At 32.2% G+C, this 21,142-nt stretch overlaps 2 protein-coding genes across 2 annotated transcripts in view; one reads left to right on the top strand and one right to left on the bottom strand.

Moving 5' to 3' along the window:
• Window positions 1–3,865, bottom strand: part of LOC133191235 (transmembrane 9 superfamily member 1-like) — a 63,544-nt gene extending 59,679 nt beyond the window's left edge. The window contains exon 1 of the mRNA XM_061326989.1: window positions 3,699–3,865. Coding sequence (XP_061182973.1) covers window positions 3,699–3,776 — 78 coding nt within the window. The 5' untranslated portion in view covers window positions 3,777–3,865. The remainder of the gene's footprint in view (window positions 1–3,698) is intronic.
• Window positions 3,866–4,243: 378 nt separating this feature from the next.
• On the top strand, window positions 4,244–20,508 carry LOC133191233 (uncharacterized). Its single transcript, XM_061326987.1, has 6 exons — window positions 4,244–4,633; window positions 5,680–5,797; window positions 14,630–14,827; window positions 15,023–15,149; window positions 16,327–16,432; window positions 18,151–20,508. Exons 1-6 carry the CDS (start codon window positions 4,553–4,555, stop codon window positions 19,900–19,902), a joined length of 2,382 nt encoding a protein of 793 aa, XP_061182971.1. The 5' UTR covers window positions 4,244–4,552; the 3' UTR covers window positions 19,903–20,508.
• The last annotated feature ends 634 nt before the right edge of the window (window positions 20,509–21,142 follow it).

The following is a 21,142-nucleotide window of genomic DNA, read 5'->3' as shown; positions in this document are numbered from 1 at the left end:
TAAAAAGTTTACAACAATGACGACGCCAGACAAAGGATAAATTTTAATCAGAAAAGCTCACTTGAGCCTTCGGATCAGGTGAGCTAAAAAGTTTACGATGATGAAAACAAAAACAACAGACAAATTTTGATTGGTAAAGCTCTCTTGAGCTAAAAAGCAACAACTTTCGGTAAGTATATTTTTGTATCCTTACTGTTGAGGAGATGATCCTATAATTCAAAGGGAATCATTCTCATAAACTGTAGGGTTTATAGAAAAACTTGCTTACCAAAAGTTGTTGCACTTATGCACAGGCCTTTAGATTGCTTTACTGATATAGGGTACCCAATATTAATAAATCAAATGATTTAAAATTACACTTTCTATTCAATAATCAATCTACATTACTACCGAAGTTTCTTCTCAAATGTGGTATACTTCCAATCTTATGATATGCTGAAATCAATTCCAAAATTGACCTATTTTTCTTTACTCAAAATTACTTGGGCCTCTGATCATTTACACCAATTTTAAAGTGAGCAGACGGGAGGAATTTTTCTTGGAATTTAATTTATACTGCCTGTTAGTATTCAGTCCCTACAAAACTTTATCTGATTTGATCATATGGTCTAACCAAGTTACCAACATTTTAAGCAGTTTAATTTTTAAAAATGTAAAAGTATATAATAGATTCAATCAGAACTCTATTTACATTAGGAAGCAACATGACTGTACAGCTGTTGAAGCAGATGTTTTAATGTTTTTTTCTCAAAAGGGATTATCGCAGACTTACCTTTTTATGATGGAAATGGAAGAGAGATACATGTATAAGATTAGACACTCTTTGGTTACTACCGTATATACTTGCCTATAAGTCGGTTGTATTTATTAAGCTTAAATTAGAGGGATTGACTCACTAAAATACTCATCTTTTCATAACTCGCGTACAAGTCGGATAAAGAGTTTTGGACCAAAGTTTAACTCCCAAAAAACCGACTTATAGGCCAGTGTATACAGTATATATGCCTTTTTTAGACTTCATTCTGGAATTGCAACTAATATATAATGTCATGTGACATCACAGTCTTCTCATACGATTTGAGAGGCGGATCTAAGTTACAAGTGAATAGGTATCCAGATTATACACAACTGGGCTCACCTCAACAGTCGCACCATCAACATACTATCCTATTTAGATGATTGGTCCCAGCCTTTTTAAAGGCTTTGGATGGTATTAATAGAATCATTCATTACTACGAGTGTGGGATAGTGAAATTCCACCAAGGGGACAAGATTCACGGTCTAGGACGAGGCTTTGCCGAGTCCTAGACCGTGAAACTTGGCCCCGAGGTGGAATTTCACTATTCCCACACGAGTATGTAATGAATGATTATTTTTCTCGCATTATTTTATCCAAAATAACGGCCTTCAATGACGTTGCCATAATAGGGCTAAAAATATATTCTTTTAATTTTCCATCTAATTAAAAATCTAAATACACCATCGGAGAGAGCGTACCTGAAAATGGTTTACACATAGTGTAAACTGATAAAATGAATTTCAGTCCATGTAAATTAATTAGATAGATAAAAACTGGGAATAAAAAAACTTATCTATCCGATAGCGTACACATTCATTCAAGAAGAATCCTTCCGCGATCTAAAAATAGTGCCATTTAAAAAGTGAAAATACGACAATATTTTGAATGAAAATAAGTTTATCTTAATAAGTTAAATGACAACATTTTAAGTATATGTAATATTTTTTTAACATTGTTACAATTTCTTTATATAAAGACGGAATGTTTACGTTATCGTTCGCGGCGTAGTAATACACAGTGTAAGACAGAAAAATCTCACACTGCTGTCTCACACCGGACAAGTCAATCTCACACTGGTGATTATGCGAGAAAAAGTAATAATCAGATCCAGTCAATCACTACATTTACCTATATAGCTTGAATTACCTAAAAAGCATTTTATTCAGCATGACTGTATGAAAAAGAACTTTGATGCAGTGATAGATTTCCAACTGAATTTGAACTGATCTGAAAACAATTAATTCATGAAAAAATCACTTTTCAAGATGTCTCCTTCAGAGCAATTGCGATTAAAGTTCTGAAGGTTTTGGGACTATATACAACAGTTAATTTGTGACAAAACAGATACTTTTTGAATGGGTTTCTGGTCAACTCGTAACCTGGCCAACTTGTGGCCAAGTCGCGGGGCTTGAACCCAGGGCCTCTGGTGTACTGTGCCAGCACTCTAACCACTGAGCTATTGAGACCCGATATGTTTACTGACTTTCACATACCTGTGAACCCCCTGACAAACAATAATTAATAATTAAATGCAGAACATGATATTACTAGTAAGAACTATTTTACAGGATTCATTTTGTATAAACAGTAGTATGTTAGTTTATATGTACATCATGAATATAAAAATTCAGATAGTTAAAATAAAACAAGTTGAAAGGATAGAGTTGACCCATAATAGGGCTGTGTACTGAGCAAAATAATTCGATACGATACAATATTTGATGATGTGATATGCAATATATTGGATTCTTTAATAAGTCTATCAAAAAAGTCTTACAAACCAATTAATGCATGAATTTTATAAAAACAAATTGTTTTATAACCCATTTCGAAGTTCTTGTCTCACTGTCATTATAAATTACACTAGTCAGTGTAAAATCAACATGTTAAAGAAAGTTGTCTAATATGTATTTTTTAATATTTATCTAAGATGTGCTATCTCCTTAATGATTCTATCATTAATGATCAATTTTAATTCAAAACAGTGAAAATATAACCTTTGCTGACTGAAATTCCCAACTTTTTCACAGAATTATAAGAAAATCTGCCGGCCCGATACCTATTGGAAGTTAGATTTTCGATACATTCTTGAACATCGATAAGCATCGATATAATTGATACAGTCTTAACCCATAACCAGACAAAAGGCAGGGTACGTCTTGATTCTCACCTCAAAAATCAAGAGTCATTTCTTTACCGGAGTCTTTAGGTACAAGTAGACTTTGCTTTTGGTTATGAGTTGATGTATTGGGTTCAAGATTTGTTGGTTTCAAGTTGGTCAGGTTACCAGTTGACTTGATACCCATGAATGAAATAAGATGATAATCCATTGGTAAAAATTCAGCATAATGTGAAGTAATCATACTTTTCAAAAGCAGCAATGTTTAAACTATCTTTGCTCTGGGTTGCTTTTCTAAAACTTCATGGTACATATATTAGTAGTCAAATACTTGCAATTTTTTGTGTATTTTATATAAAAAGCAAACTTAAGAAAATTCGCATTAAAATAGCTAAATAGAGCTACCTCAAGTAACTAAAAAAGCAATTTAGGTTATTCAATTGATCAAACTACGTAACTTAATGCAGTGATTGTACTGTACCTGATAATCTAAACAACTGCGCTTGTCCTAAGCGGTCGCACTGTCATATATAATACTTATCATTTAAAGGAATAAAACATAGCAAAAAATAACAATTCGATAGCCCTTCAGTCTGTCAAAAATAAATGACTTCTGAATTCTAGCACTGCTGATACAAGAGCTGTAAAAGAGCATAGAGAAAATTCGAACGTAATAAAAAGGATGCAAGTTCATATTTCTTGTTCAGCTTGTTTCATCTCAATACTTATCTTAACATAACCATCACAATCACTTTAAATCTTATGTATAGAGTATTTCACCTTTTCTCCTTGCTTGTATTTTGCAGAACTGCAAATTGTTATTACTGCCAACACGACAACAAGAGTTCTGGCCGCCATGTTTTGTTGTTAACAATCAAGTATACCATGTACAATATGTGTGTCGGTTTTGAAATATTCTACTTTGGAAGTTTTCTACGATTTTTTAAATGTAGTAATTATGAATGCCTGCATCTAGTAGAAGCAGAAATTCCCATAAATTAACAAACGTCTTCTCTTATCATTTCGGGAATTTTATTGACATCAAACTCACTTTGAAGCTTAATTGTGAAAGTGAGAATCTCATATGGTTAAACGTTTTATTGAAAATACATATCTCAAAGCTTTTCCGGCTTATTGCCTTAGCAAATATCCATACGCTGTCAGTTATACTTTGTAAATAAAACTATTTCATTATTTTACACAATATTTAATTGACTTTTCCTCATATGATTCTTTCAAATATCAAAAAGAATCCTCTTTATTTTAAGTATGTCTTGATAAATATAAAAAGATAGTTCTGCGGAGTTATTATTATTGTTCGTAAAAAGGCCTGCTAATCCTCTTAGGGATAAACGAGATGTCTTTAACTGGCCAGGGATAGGGATTTGGTTGTTATTGAAATGTTAGGCGCGCAAAGACCGGGTGTGTCGCTGTATCTTTATCATCGAACCATTCGGTTTTGATGCATGGTGACTTTTAGAAACTCTTTATCATTTTTTCATCCAAACATTTCCCAAGTTTTCCTCATGCCGTCTGTTCGCGTTAATCCGCCCTCCTTAGTCTTTAACATATTGTTCCGTACTCAGGCGTTTTCATGAGTTTAAAATCTTCGGTTGAACTTTCGAATCAGTAAGATGGATTTCCATGCTGCAATGGAAACCTTCGCAGAAGCATGGGTGGCTGCAAACACCCCGACAGCTGTCAATACAAATGAGGTAAGAGGTTCATTGTCTCCCATCTAATTGTCTGTGGACAGTGAGTGCGAAGTTCATGCAATGAAATTAGTTTATAGTTTTATAAGTATTAAAAAATATGGTCTTTTGTGTACATTGGAGATATTATTATTCATGATTGTGAATTTAATGTTTAAAATTTTTCATGCTTTGTATACTTCTTTTTAAAAATTTTGTGAATCATCTTAAAAAGTGTTAAAACTTATCAAAATTTAAATATTTTACCATTATCTGTCAAATATCTTAATACTTAATTTTAAATACTTATTATTTTGACTGTTCGTGCCCATTACTGTATTTTCATAAAAAATTTTTGACAGCATGTAACCTAGCTGTGATGTTTTTTTTAGCTAAATACGTTAATTTAACTATTAATTGTTATACTTCCTTTCTTAGGTAAAAAAAGTATGAAAAGTGCTTTAGAGTGTTTAACCAGAGTCTTTGTAAATACAAATATTTTTTTAAATATAGATTTCTTATTTTTAACATTGACTTTAAGCATTCGGATTTGTAAATGGACATGCAGTTTCACTAAACAGTGTTTATAGATTGTTTAAAAATAATGAGTTACAGTAAATAAATAAAAACAATATTTATGTATTTAGCCTTAGAGTGTAAATTAAATAAAAAATCATTTGAATTTTGAATTGAATATAATATTGGAGAAAAAATTGTGAAGGATGTTTGTGATATTTGTTTCTATTGATCTCATCTCTAAATGTATGAGTATGATCTAAACATTTCTCATACCCATGAATATGGGAGGAGTTATCAATGATAGACATGCTATCTTAAAAGATTTCAATTAGCAAGTAAAATAATAAATTCGGATTTAAGCTACACTAGTGGGGAAGAGTTAACAAATCGATTGGATACCTTTATTAATTCACATATTATCAAATTATGTGGAGACCAATATAAACTCTCTCTTGTTTTGATTATATGGATCACACTAGATCACCACTCCGATGAAACGTGCCTCATACCCTGCACTGGTCTTTGATCAAACATTATTCTCTCTTTCCCAGATTCCACAGGTTGCACCCACAGAGGAAATTCCTTCACAAATTCAGATGGAGCAGAAAATCAAAAAGAGGAGCAGTTCCAATTCCCCTGGCCAGGGGCTAACCACAGCCGGTGCTACTGGTATGGTATTTTAGTTATTTTATTTATTTATTTTTATTTTTTTTGGGGGGGGGGGGGTAAGTTTTTCCAACCAAATAACTTACTTTTATTTTGCTTTTTTAATATGATAAATATGATTCAGTTTGCAAAAATGGAGAGCAACAATTTATGTTATTCAATATGCTTAGTACATCATGAAGAAAATAAACATTAACAAAACCAAAACAAAAAGGGTGTTTCATATAATGTTTGCAGGTATGAATATTAATGTAATGAAGTACCAGGGAAGGGCAACATTTTTTTAAAACTTGAAATAAGAAAGACAGTGAAGAAAATTTTTATCCAAGGAAAAATACTTACATATTGCACTAAAATCCTATTTCTGATTTTTGCATCTTTTATCTTATAATGTACATACATTTTATAAGACTTAAAATGCAACACGTAATAATTAACCAATTTAATGCATGTGCAAGAAATATTTGTGAGATTCAACTTCAGCTCGCAGATATGTATGGTCATGAAATTGTAAAAGCTTTAAACATGTGAAAAGGAAACCTGAAATCAATTCTGAATATTGTTTGTTGCAGATAAGTTTACGATTATTGAAGAATTCATGAGCAAAAGTCATTGCATTTAGTGTTGATATATACAGTATCTATTAAAGTTTTTCAATTCCTGTTGAAATTAATTCCTGAAAAAAATTATTTTTCATTTGCACTTTCTAATGCACAACACATGAATAACTTTGTGACAAATACCATCTGAACATCAATTAACTTATAAATCTTTATTCATTAATCATAACAAGATTGTAATTAGGGGGGAAATTTTCAAATATAAGTTTTTGTGAACTTTATTTTGTTAGAAAAAAAAATCAAAAAGTAATAGCAAAACAAGCTAAAATGGTGTAGAAGTAGTTTTAAAGGAAGTTAAAATAAAGTTTGAAAAAGAAGTACCAGTATATGTTTCTTAAAAGTTTAGTTTTTTTTGTCATCTGGAACTCTGTTAATGTTTGCAATTTTCCTGAGTTTTCTTTTTTAAAGTTTTGAATTTCCTACTTAGTTTGAAAAGTTACTGATAAAGGAACATCCTGGTAAATGATCCATATACCCATATTAAATTAAATGAGCATAAAGTCAATCCAATGGATGAAAATATACAAGTAGTTTTGGTTTCGTTGTATTAATTTTATATTAAAGAATTATTTTTTTGTGAGGAATACTACATCTATGAGAGATATTAGTATATAATTGTAAAGTCAGAAACTTTAAAGTGTGATGACTATAAATTCTTCTAAAATGTTTTCAGTAAATTTCTTCCAATGAGCAAAAGCACGTAATCTACTTAACTTTAGAAAAGGACAGCCAGATTAAATATGATTATTTCAAATACAAACAGCCTGTTAACTGCTCTTAAATGGTTAATCTCTTAAAATAACAAATTTCACTTTTAAGGATTATCCTTCCATTGTGGGTTAGTTAGGCAAGAGATTAGGGTATTGGATGTTGACCAAAAAGATTAGCAAATTTTCTCACAGCAGGCGGCTGTCCATTTAGGTCTAATAAAGTCTGATATTTTGTAATTAAAAAAAAATGTTAAAATCTACAGCTGTAATGCTCCTTGAAGCATGCATAATTTTCTTACTAGGAAATCTAGTTTGAATTTTGTGATTGGTGGAAATATTATTATGATGGACATTAATGAGGTTTCAATTATTATTTCCAATGACATCTTTCTATTCTTGAGAAGTGATTTTACATTTTAATGAATGATGTGAATTAGCAGTATGAAAAATTTATGAGTTGGCACAGATCTTTATCCGTTTGTTACTACATATTAGCGACACAGTAACTTTTGAAGACATTCAGAATGATTTTATCATTAGATTTTTTAGTCCACAGGTAATGCCTATGACCCTTCCTGAAACTTTTTGCAGTAAAAGGAAACTGTCATCAATTATTTATTACTCATAATCCCAACCTTTTCATTCTACTGAATAAGCAATGGATGAGAAATGTAATTTTCGTAGGATATTACAGTTGTTAGAGGCAGATAAAATGGGGATTTATGTTCAATTTAGCCTGGTGATCTTATCTTACATATGCAGGGATAATCTTAAGACTTCCTTAATTGGGGGAGATGAAGCAGGCATCTTGGTCCAAGATTTCCTAATCCTCTAAGTCTGATCAATTAAATGACATCCAGGGTCTAAAGCCTTGTCTCTGATTTTTGCCCTTGCTCTCCTGTATTACTACCCATACAATAGCGTGGATAAATCAGTGGTTTGAATGGAGAAAATTGTGAGATTATTACTGTATTCAAATAGTATTTTATCAGACAAGTTCCTAGGTATGATTTCCCGTAACGTCATCTTCCTCCCCAATTACAAGAAGATCCCTTCTGTCTTTTTAGCCTTTATTTGAAACTGTTTGATCACTCCTAGAAGGATCTATTATAACTAGAAATCATTTTGGGTGAAGGAGGAGAGGAAATGTCTGTGTTGATTTGGGCAGTCATTCTGTTAATGCTGATTATAAGAAGATACTGAATTGATTTTTATTTTTATAAAAATACTCTCTGTCACTCCAAGGGGTTTTTCATTAAAAAAATGAAAATAAAAAGAAAATTATTGTTGACTTCCAAGGACATTAAAGTGTAATTACATTGATTTTGTTGTAAGGGGCATAAAATGAATTATTGTGTGGCTAGCTTTAACTTTTGATGGATTTGAGATTAAACTGTAACACTTATAGAGTCAACATATAATTATGGCCTCTGTCAGCAAACACATATCCTTTCTGTCTTTCATTGGATTTGAACATTGTGGATTTTGTATTTCTTCTCTGTACAATGAGGAAGTTTATCCCATGTTGTTAAATAAACATAACTTTGGCTATTGATAAACAATTGTTACAGTGTCGACAGAATCTGGCATTGTAGTGTAAATATGTCTGTCTCCGGTGAGCATTTAGGATATAAAAATATTGGCTTTATGACAATTTTTTTTTAAATAAAGAGTGTATTTAAGATTCACAGTTCTCTGTGTAAAAAGCCGAGTTTGCCTCTGTCCATTTTTTTTTTCAATTTGAAATAGTCTTTTCCTTTTTTGGATCAAACATTCAATCACAAATCTTTCTGTTGTGGAAAGGGGAGACAGACAGATTTTTAAATAAAATTTTGATTAAAAAAAATATAAGCGGCTTTATTTACGATATCCTGTGTTTGGAGATTAAGTTCAAGTACAGAAGATGAAGACATCACAATCAACAAACGTTTCCTAAACCCTGATCATGAAAAGACTGTCTAAATTAGGATTTTGTGTGTGCAGGGCATTCAATCCCGAGGATTAAATCGACCCTGGATTAAGTGTCTATCCTTTATATGTTTACATATCTTCTATTCTTCCACTCTTGTCTCTAATCCCACGACCTGAATTTTCCATTTAGTTAATACCTCAGGTTTTACAGAGAGAGAGGGGAAGAGAAAGAAAGAGAGAGAGAAAACTCTCCAGCATTTATAGAAAAATGTTCAAGATGATATTCTTGTGAAATTAGAAGTAAACTGTTCTTTATATATCAATAAAATTGTCAATTGTCACTAATCCATTATAGAATTACTATATCATTGATATCACATATGACATTTTCAGTAATTTTCTGGAAACTTTTAATGTATGATGTTTTCAAGTGTTTCTGAGATTTAACTTTTTATTACATGTATTTGCTAAGCGGGATAAAGACATTACATTTGGTCATATCATTGGTTTAGGTCAAAGGTCAACATTTGCTCAACCATATACATTGTATTGCATAGGAATATAATTCATAGGAAGACATACATATTAACTTGATTTCAAACATGATGAGTAAGTGTTTTATAAATTTGGGCCCTACGACACATCTCTGCACTATGCTGTCTGATCCACAATTTTTTTTAAATAGTAAAGATGTGCAGCAATCATAATTTAAATACATCGATTGGACATGAATAGACAAGGCGACAAAAGTAGAAATTTTTTAGGAAATTTTATCACAGATATTTTATAATATCATTCAGGTGTAGGAGATTGAAATTGGTTTTCATGTTAACACAACAAAATGTACTATAAAATATCACATACAAGGAAATAAATGAATTTAGCTGCTACGTCTTGTCGAACTTCGTAATTAATCTTTTATTCCTCTGATGCTTAACAATAATTTAAACAGTTCCTTAGCCATGTAATTCCTTTGTTAGAATGATGCTAAGATGGCCAGTGTTTGTCTTCTGGAATATAACTGTAAATGTAAAAACATTTATCATGGTTGGATGGAGTAATTTGTGATGAAACCAACTTCTCACATTAATAACTCCTTACAACTTTGTACTTCCCATGCTAAAGGTCACAGTATACCATGGATTGACACAAATGAAACATTTAAGTAATCTGAGAACAGTATTTATACTGAGAAACTTTTGGTATCCATTAAGAGAACTAAAGGTGCTAAACACAAGTATGTTCATAACTTTTTTAGAATCCAATGTATGAGGAGAACAAATATGATGGTTGGAAATTTTATTTATAATTCTTGTTTTTGAATATTCAGTGCATAAAATATGCTTTTGCATCAGATGGACTGAGTTTTTATGTAAGATTATGTTGGATTATAAGATTATGATGATTATGATATATAACCTACAAAATTTGTTAGTCTTTGTGTTGTAGAGCAGAATATCAAACTTTGTATTACCTGTAACATTTTATTCTGATTAAATTAGAAAAAAAAAAACCTTTAGAGGAAGAAAAAAATCATGCCATTTGCCTTTTTCTGATACATATATTGATTAAATGATGCAGTCTAAGAAACTGGATATAAATATCTAATTTAATTTTTGGAGGTTATCATTGTATCTGCTAAAACTTCATATTAATGCTTATAAAGAAATTCAGATGTACTAAATTTTTTTAAAAACTTTGTTGATGTAACAGTATAATCTGTCAAAATTATTGGGATTCAGTATTGCTTCCAGGGAAAGTGATATGGTAAAAAGACTAATAGCCTTTTGGGCATGGTACTTGTTTCACAAAATTTAGATCTGTTAACCTTTTCCAGTGCAAACATAATTCTTTTGTGTGTTTTTCTTCCTTAATTATTATTATTTAGAATAAATATTTTTGAAAAGAGTGGAAAATACTTGGTGAAACCATACAACTCATTCACTCTTCAGAGAAATGAGTACATTATATAAGAAGTAAAGATCATCAGACCGCCATGTTACATTGGATGGTGAAGTGTAAAACAATATTACGAGTTTGTGTAATCTCTGGAATTAGAAGAATTAAGGTACAACTGATAGGTAAATTCAGGACAGCTGCAAACTTCTACAAGATTTGCTTTTAATGCAGATAATACTGGAATATATTTGGCAGTATCTTTGAAGAAAATGTGATTGCTAAAGCCGGATACAAAAGTATTCAAGATGTTGTATTAGTATGTTTTAATCTCGAGCTAAATGTGTTTCTTTGATATCAACATGTGATTCTTTAAAGTTTTATACCAGTTATTTAGAAATTAATCAAAACATTCTCTTGATCTGTTCACATGCAGTATCATTTTAATAATCTTAATGTAAGCTTTACCATAATTCAAAATTTTCTTTTTATCAATGGTCTTACGATTATTTGAATTTGTGTTATGTTACCAACTTCATCAACAAGTTCTTGTATGAGATCTTTATTTTTCCCCCCTGAAGTAATTGAGAGATTTAACTTGGCTGTTAATTACTGGTGATAAGATTCTGACTTTTGACAGTTTCTTGAAATTCAAAGATATCCAGCTCAAGTTTAATGAAGACACCCACTGCTTAAAAATTACAGTAATCACATCCATCAGAGAAATATTGTAAGTAGCCAGTCCTTTCTTCTGTAAGATCTGTCTGGCTCAAAATGTTGTGTAACTCAAATAATTTTATTTAAAACAGATGAGGAAATATCTATTATTAGCTATATGTATTATTAATCCTGCCTGGCTTCAAGTGTGTAGATATTCAAGGAAGTAGCTTAGGCCACTGGAACATTGTGTTATCTCCCTTATCTAATTTTAACAACACGTAATGCAGCATTGATTTTTTTCTTTTTAAAGAGGAAAAGGGGGGTGGGGGTGTTGAGCACAAGAAACAAGTTTCTGATTAGCTAGTTGCTTTTTCTTTTGCGTGTTTATGTTTTTTTATTCTCTTTAATTGAGAAAGTATACTAAATATTTTACATCTGCCTTTGCAAACCCATTCACTTTGGTACATGTATAAAATATATGTAAAAAGTACCTAATGATGAAGAGAATAAATACACCCTCATCTTTTATCAGTGATTTGCAGTTGTCATACAACTGTTTGGAATGTAGCGATTAAAAAAAAAAAACAGGGCAAGAATCTATGATATTTGCATAAATCCGCAGATTAAGAAGCATTGGGCTCTTCAGCAGCAGCAATCTATCACATGGCTGTCATGGAATTAAAATCCTCAGATCCAGCATTGACAATGAGAGGCATAAAGAGAAGAGATTGTTATTTTCCGCTTTTTTCTTTTAATTCAAATCTGACACAAAAGCAGCTGGCTCATAAGAGGATGAATCTGAGGATAGCCGGATTAAACGACCATGCATCTGCCTTATCGCTTTACATAAGTCCTTCCATGGAAAGTATGAAGTGTTAAAAAGGAATTAGACAGATCTCTTTTTCCTTTTGCACTGAGCACAAACCCAAAAAGGCTGGGCATAATCCGCTTTGTATTAATTCCTTTTTCTTCTTCATTTTCTTTTTCTTTCTAAGCTGTCATCTTAAAAGTTCAAGGTGGTTTTTGCTCCATGGGATAAAGTGTAGTAAAATCTATCCCCTAATCAGGCTGATGATGCTTTTCTCTTATTGCCACCTTAATTTTTAGTTTCCATAAACTTCTGGACTTTTAGGCATTGTGTGTTTATTATGGTGTACTTGTGAGGTGGATTTCAAATCTATGAATTTTTATGATTATATTTTGAGATTTTTTTATTTCTAAAAATATAAAATGAAAAAATGAACTTTTTCAAAATTAGTTAAAGAGATTCCAGTTAATCTAGGGATATTGTGTTATTGTTGTATAAACATGATTTATGAAACAGACAAATCAGCAATTTCAGTTAATGTATGTTGGTATTTGTACCTAATGGATAAGTAAATGCAGGATAGCTGACAGTGGATTGACCGGGTACCTGACAACCTTACGGTATTAATGACCAGCAGGCTTTTAGTCGGTGATGGTGACAAGGTGATATAGATTTGTGTCTCTTGGCGGATTAGGACCAGGACCATCTGTCATCACTTCAGCTTAAACAAAGCTGATTAAATGTAATCAGTGAAAAGGTGATGTGGTTCATCACTCCACAAAAGTAATTACAATGACTCTGTAATTCACTCTTAGTCTCTGATTTAACACTGCATTAGAAATGATGAAATAAATTGGATAAGCTCTGTATATTGTGTATAACTTGCAGACACCATTGGCTGATGGAAAATCTGATTAATGGATCTACAAAAATAGATTTTTTTCTGGTGTAAGTAACTTGAATTGCATAAGCTACTTGAATGAGATTTATATATCTTTTTCTTTGGAAATTATCCATGTATTAAAAAAATCACCACCATATGTTTCATGTTCGTTTTTGGAAATTTGAATAATCAGATCCAATAACTTTGAATAATGTACAGGCATTAGGGATTTATTAAATTATTGAATTTTCAGTGTTGTGGAGTTTTAGACAAACTTTTCTTTAGCTCAAGAAGTATCCTGAATGGTGGGTGACATCTGCTGAATAAATTACAAGTTGTGATCATGGTGATACATGTTTAATAGCATCTTTTTTGTTTATCAAAGTATTCTAAGTGTTTGTTGTTCCCTAATATGCAGTCTATGGAAATTTAAACATCGTCTCTCACTGATCCGTTTTTTTTTTTTTTTAAGTGAGAACTGTAGAAATTCACAAAGAGATAAAGATCAGTTTGTACCAAATCTTTTCTCTGAGGCTGGGATCTGAAATTTTTGGAATTATTTCATTATTTGTATGTACAGGAATTTACTAGGTTCTCTGCCACGGCTTATCCTATTTGGAGATTATGCTGGAAGTTTCAGGGAGGTAGAACAGCCTTAGTATTTTATAAGGGATAAGGACCTAAATTTATTTGCTTTTGTAATAAAACTGGATTTTAAATTTTTAGAGGTTTTAAAGAGGATTTACCCTTTTCAGTTAAATTGAAAAATCTCGGGACGGATTTAAGATAATTTCCTCTGTGCTTATAAGGATGATCTTTGTCCGACTTCTTTGAATGACGACTTTAAATTTATAAATGCATGACACACAGAGAGAGTAAATAAGCTCAAAATGTTTGAAATTACGATCATAGGATTAATTTGCACCAGACCAAAGGATTTACTATCTGTTTTGATATTTCTTAAAACAGAATGTGTAAGTGAAGATTTTAGAACCTGTGTACTTGTTGACTGAGGAAATGTTGTAATAAGTGAGAAACTGAGTTTTCTACTCAAAAAAACGTACAAGAAAACTCAAAAATCTCATTCAAGAAGAGGGAATTAAAAATTGTATCTTGATATTTCCTAAGTTTTATTTTAAACATGCTCTGAAATTTATATTATTAAAATCTCTTTGATTTACTGCATTGCTGAGTAATAACATTTAAATGATACAGAGATTTTAAAGAGACCTGAAACCTTAAAATATTTTTAAATTTTTAGTCGCTGGAACCATACACAGGTATACTTGTGATAATGGAAGAAAGTTTTCCTTTTTGATCAGTAGAGGACAATTTTTTTCTTTATAGGAGTGAAATCTTTACCAATCCATTGTGTCATTGAACAAACAAGTGGACCTTTGACCTTTGAACCAGAGAATACTGCCACTTACAGCGTAGAGCTGGACACATATGCTATACTGCCTTGTACTACCCTGTTTTCAGAACTTGTACGCACAGCACTCATCAAACTTGGTTACAATGCAAATGAGGCAATGAATGCAAAAGGTAAAATAAACATGAAACTGTAGTTACATGTAATATTTTTAACTGAAATGATATGAAAATTTAATGATAAGAAAGAATACATATCTTCAAATTTGGAGAAAAAAAACAAGTCAGCTGGTTAGGGGTGAACGATGGTGAACAGGTTAGCTTGAATATGTCACAACCCTATGATAACTATCTTTTTATTCAATATAGGTGCTATTCAAATCAAGAACTGGAAGCCCCTGAATTTTGAGTCCATTACAGATGACAACAAGTCCACTGTAGAGGACATCTTAGGCGACTTGACCCAGACAGCTAAACTTCGAATTCGACTCTGCAGGTAAATAAATCTTTGAGGGAAATACTTCAAAACCAAGGGAAGGTCCACACAAGAAAGTTTATCTTGATTAACTCAGGTAAACTTGGACTGACTCACATTGTGTCTACAATGGGGTAAACTTAACTCACAAGCATGAACTACATTATCCAGAATAAATTATGGTATCATTATTTCACATTATTTCGTCAAGTATGTTTGGTTTCGTTAACCCTCATTAGGAATTATAGTGTGGACATGATGTGGATTAAATAAATCCAGGTTGATCTGGATTAATCTAGTGTGGATCAGCCCTAAGGTAGATGCTACAAAATGATCATGTATTATTATTTATTAAGCAGTAAGTGGGCTGTAAAAAAATTGACTGAGGAGAAACTTCAGCCTCTGTAAAATTTATATTTTCAACAGTTGTTATAAAAATAAAGATGAGAGTGGTTTTCCAAGGAGAGGTAAAAAGTTGAGTGAGAATACAAAATGTACTTTATTCATTTGAATTATATTTGATTACAATCAGCCATATAATTTTGAACCAAAAGTGTAAATCTGATGGCATAGGGAGATTAAAAGCCTAATAAAAGTTGTAGTGTTATCTTTTTCACTGGAGCATAAAGAGTGCATGTGCTTACAATGTAATATGTGGAAAATACCAGGCAGTACACATATCTATATAACATGATTAAATTAAATTCTTTAAAATTGTGTATGTGGTAGATATATACACTATGTACACAATTTTTGATGTGTGATATATGCACACGAGGAAAATAAAGAGAGAGAAAAAAAATTGAGTTACATTATGTAAACATTTTGTAGATACATGAAGAGATAAAGATTTTGTGGAGGAAATGCACACTGCATTATCTTAACACACAGCCACTTTAAAATTTCGAAAAGAAAAAAAAATAATCAGAGCAATTTTTTAAGTGTCATTTTTATCAGTTTTGTTTTAATCAAAAATACACAAGTATGTATTAAAGAGAAGCAAAGGCAACTATTGTATGACCTGAATGTGTTTTTATTTTATTTCAAATCAGTCAGTGTAATTTCTTTTTAATGTTTATTTGTATTTCAACTTATGTGTGAAAGTTGTGTTCTTATACAAGGAGGTGTAATCTACATGAGAAATACAGTGTGGGATCTGCTTTCATTTTCGTGCCACTCTCTCTTTCCTTCATTACAGCACAGCCAAACTCAGTTCCACAGATGAAATCAAAGGGAAATTACTCCAGCTGCTCTTGACTCAATCTCAAGGCATTCTGATGAGTTCAGGTTGTCCCATTGAAAAAGTAAGTTGATTTCATGATATCTTTCTGAATGTTATAAATACACACAGTGTACAAAAGGATCTGTTAAACCAATTTCTTTTTTTTATATAGTACTATAAATTAGTCTCATTGAACTTAGTGATGTGCAAAATGATAAAATCTGAAGTTGTTATAATGTACTTGATGTACTCATTATATGTAAGTTTGCTTATGATTGAACTAGTTTGTACACGACATTGGAAAATAGTTGGTAGTTGTTGCAGTTTTTAATCTTCAAAAAATGAAAAGAGGAGAATAGAAATTATTGTGGCTCATAGACATATATGATCAATTGTAAGGAATCTTTGTAACATTGACATTTGAGGCCTTTAAAATACCCTGCACCACTGACTCTATCTGACTGAATGTACACGTCTCATTCAGGTTAATACATTTATAGGAAATAAAGATATCAAGCTTTCTAATTAGCATATCCTTAAATCTAAATGTGTTGTTTCTCAAGATTATATCAAAAACATTCTTTTCTCAAAAAAAATATTCAGCTTATGAGGTGAGGGAAGTTTTCAGAAAGCAGTGAACATGAACTAAAACCTAGATTTAAGACTTTGATAAATAAAATGAAATATTGTCAGCTTGGAGAGAATTTTTATCAGACTCTTGTCCTTAAAAAGCATCACCGATTAATAACACCGACAGCTAAAATACAGTGGAAAAAATCAGGCAAAGCCGTTTATGTGAGATGGATGACAGGTTTTTCTGCTGATCTTTTATTTGATTAACTAATGTTTCCCCTTCTCCTCACCTGTGAAATAAGGCAAGCCACATAAAAAAATGAATGTTAAGGTATCTGATCATTGTGAAAGATGCAGTTCCCCTGAATGATAGCGAACAGTGTCTTTTAAAGATAGAATAATGATATATGGGGTTGTTGAATGTCATTCTCAGATGTCCAGCTAGGTATATTAAATAAGATTAGACTTGGATAAAGTGATGTTTAGGGTGTTAAGATGGAAATTTCATTTTATTTAACTAAATGAACCTGTTAATAAGATTGTCTTTAAAAAATCTTTTTGTGGTGAAGAAGAGAAGGCTCTGCCTATTTATTGGTAGTATGTAATTACAAATAATTGACAGTGGTAAAAGAAAACTTGATATATAATCACAGGCATCAAATGACAGATAATCATGCAAAGAATCTTTGCAAACAGCAGTTAATCAGCATTTATAGTGAAGTATTTGCTTTTTTTCTATATTTAAAGTCAAGTATGTGTTTCACAGTAGCATTTATAGTCAATTAGCTGTTACTGATCAGCATTTATAGTCAAGTATCGGTTACTTACTGATGAGTATTAATAGTGAAGTATCTTTTACTGACATTTAGTAAGCCTCATGGTCATTTTTCTTACCAGAGATTTGAGCAGTGTCTATAGTTATCTTTTATGACAGAGAGAATTTGGTGACCAGTAAAATTGTTGTATATGTTAACACAAACTATGTGACAAACTAGTGCAGGGAAAATGAAAAAAATGTTCAATTTCATACACAAAGTCCAAGAAGATAAAAAACAAAACATTATTGAAGGCAAAAGGGGGAGTGTCAAAAACTTTATTTAATGTGCAATTTACAGTGTGAAAAGCAAATCTTAAAACTTGGATATTCAGGTACCTACATGTATCTAAAAATTTAAAATGAATATTTTGATGACTTTTTCCTCATTTTTTCCAATTTCTTTTTTGTAGGATCTGCTGGCATCTTTAAGTAAAGGGGACAGCTTTTCGCATCTTCCTCCAGAAATCAGAAAGTCATTTGATAAATGGTACCAAGACTTGCAGAAGCACAGCGAGGAGGCCAGGCATTCAAATGCCTCTACACCAGAAAAGAACCCCTCCCCCCCTCCTAGGGAACCGCAGAGCTTTTTAACAAGCCATGCCCCTCTGCATGGTAAAACAAGAATGAGAACCTCTTTTGACCCAGAGCATGAAATTCCCCGCTTGCAAAAATGGTTTTCTGAAAACCAGCACCCCCCTAGAGAGGTGATGATAAAATACCTTGAGGAACTGAATTCATTAGATTCCAGGAAAGGACGAAGACCTCTAGATCTCACCAATATCATTTACTGGTTTAAAAATGCAAGAGCTGCACATAGGAGGGCTTCAAAATGCTTTGATGGTGACACATCCTTTGAAGGTGATGAGGTTACAGAAGAGAGTACTAATGCTCCAGATAATGGTTGTTTTATGAGCACCAGGGGCCTTCCGTACATGTTACCTTATCCGTTCCAGGGTATTTATAGTTCCCATGATATTTTAGGAGATGCTCTGAAAGAACCATGTGATCTCTCCAAGGCAGGTCAAAGAGCAAGGATGAACCTTTTAAAGAAAGAAGGTGAAGTAGATATTGCAAGTAAGCCTGATGTTGAGAAATTAAGAATTGAATCATCAAAAAGCTCTGATGCAGAAATGGACAAGTCTGATGATGACAAAAGCAATGAGGGGCATGGAATCTCAGTTAAAAAAGAGAGTGCTTCAATATCTGATGATGAAAAGACTCCAGAGGTGGGAGATGCACCGTATCTGCCAAACAGAAATGCTGTGTATATTCTGCCTCATCAATATGGCCAGTATAAAAATAGCCATGATGATGATGATGAACCCAGGGAACCTTGTGACTTGTCAAATTCTAATAAATCTAGTCAAGGAAAGAAGGAAATACTGGACACAGCTAACAATAACAGAAAGCGAAAGAGTGTCTCAGATGATGAACAGGAGAAAGAAAACTCTAATGGCAAGGCAGACTCAGTTAACAGGTACAATACTGAGAGACAGAGGTCTTCACAGGATTATCCAAATCACTCCAGACGCTCAAGCAATGGCAATTCGGAGGTATTCAACTCAGGATCTGATGATGATGAAATGGAGTCGGATATAGACGACAGCCAATCCTACGCAGGGTCAGAATCTAGTCATGAAACGAAAGATGGTGCCCCAATAAGGGAGGCACACATGGGCAGTTACAACACAAGTACTCTTTCACGACTGCAACACAGTGCAGCAGGATTACACCAACCACTTCACATTCCCCATTTTCCTCATCCCTTGGCCATGACTTATTTTCCCATGAACAGTCATTTTCTACAGCAAACAACGAGGTATCAGCAACAGCAGAACTCACAAGCCATGTCTAGTGATGAATCTCCTACCGATCACCACATCAAGTCAGACAGCCTCAGTTCCTCTCACCGCAAGCGCAGAACACGAGTCTTCATAGATCCCATGTCCGAGATACCCAAGCTAGAGAAGTGGTTTGCAGAAGATACCCATCCATCATCATATATGATAGACAAATACTGTGAAGAACTGAACAAGTCAGAGTATCGCCAAAAGTTTCCCAAGTTGGAAGCCAAAAATGTACAACTGTGGTTCAAAAATCATAGGGCCAAAGTGAAGCGAATGCGAGTCTCTTCTGTTGATTTACATGGTATGGAGTATTGAGTCAAGAAATGTTAAATTATTTTGTGCACATTTTACCACTTTATATTAAGGTCTACACTTGTGAATTATATAAGTACACCTATTTTTGTATGTCTTCTTGAATTGCTATATTTAAATTTTCTCAAGAACCAAGATGAAAACATGTGTACATGTACTGTACAAGATTAATATTATCTAATGAAAGCCTGTTAATTTCTTTAAAAAGAAAAACATATTTTGATAAACATATCAAGTACCTCTGTAAATGTCAGATTAACATTTAAGCTGATGATCTGTTGTTTTAGTTGTTTATGTAGTAGAGTGAGAGAGGGGACAGGTTGAGAAAAATTGTTATTGTACTATTGAATTGTCAGGTTGTATGTTTTTCGTACTGGTAATGTCAGAGATATTATTCTACGCCTCATATTCTGGGATTATTTACAATTCTCACGTAACTACAGCATAATTATTTTTCAGATTAAAATGTTCATATTTTACAATGAGTACATTGTAAAAAGGTTAATTTATAGATCCTTTTTAAGTTTTTTTTTCATTGATGTACTTTTATTATATATAGTTTACACATTTGTTCTTTGTGGTTGAAGGTGCTATTTGAAAAAAAATATGAATTGCATTTTAACATTTTTCCTTTTTTAAAAAAAACAAACTTTTTTTTCAAGCATTGTTTTCATAACATCACTGCCCAAACTTGTTAATTTTTTTTAAAATTCACATGTGCATTTATTAATCAAAGAAAATTTTTATTTCAAGAATTTTTACAAATGGTACAGATGTAGACAAAAAAAGAAGCAACTTCTTGAATTATCTACTTACACACAGGTTTTAAGCAATTATTTTAAAGTATTGTTACAGTTACAAGATGAAGTTAATGTAAACTAATTATGGCTGCTCTTCATATTCAGTTTTCATTTGACTTGGTTGATACTCATGCTTTATCATACAGGGGATAATAAATAATCATGTCAGCTTCAAGCTTTCCTAATACAGCGGACCTTATTTTGACTAAGTCAAGTTTTCTTGTAGCTGAGCTGAACAGGGTATAGGAAAAACACAATCTCCTACTTCTGTTTGAATTTACATTCCATTTGACAAAACCAAATTTGGTTGCAACACTGAAACCGATAATGAACTCTATTTGCCCCAATTCAAGCACCTAAAAGGGATAAGGATTTTACTGTAGCAATTTATAAATTTCATCTGCAGGATATTTTCATACTTAAAATACAAAATTATACAAAAA

The sequence above is a fragment of the Saccostrea echinata genome, unplaced genomic scaffold, assembly GCF_033153115.1.
Source record: "Saccostrea echinata isolate AGI-Se365-2 ecotype Australia unplaced genomic scaffold, CSIRO_AGI_Sech_v1 ptg000023l, whole genome shotgun sequence".
In the NCBI taxonomy this organism is placed as follows: Eukaryota; Metazoa; Mollusca; class Bivalvia; order Ostreida; family Ostreidae; genus Saccostrea; species Saccostrea echinata.
Note: the sequence above shows the minus strand (reverse complement) of the source record. Positions and strands in the feature narration are given on the sequence as shown.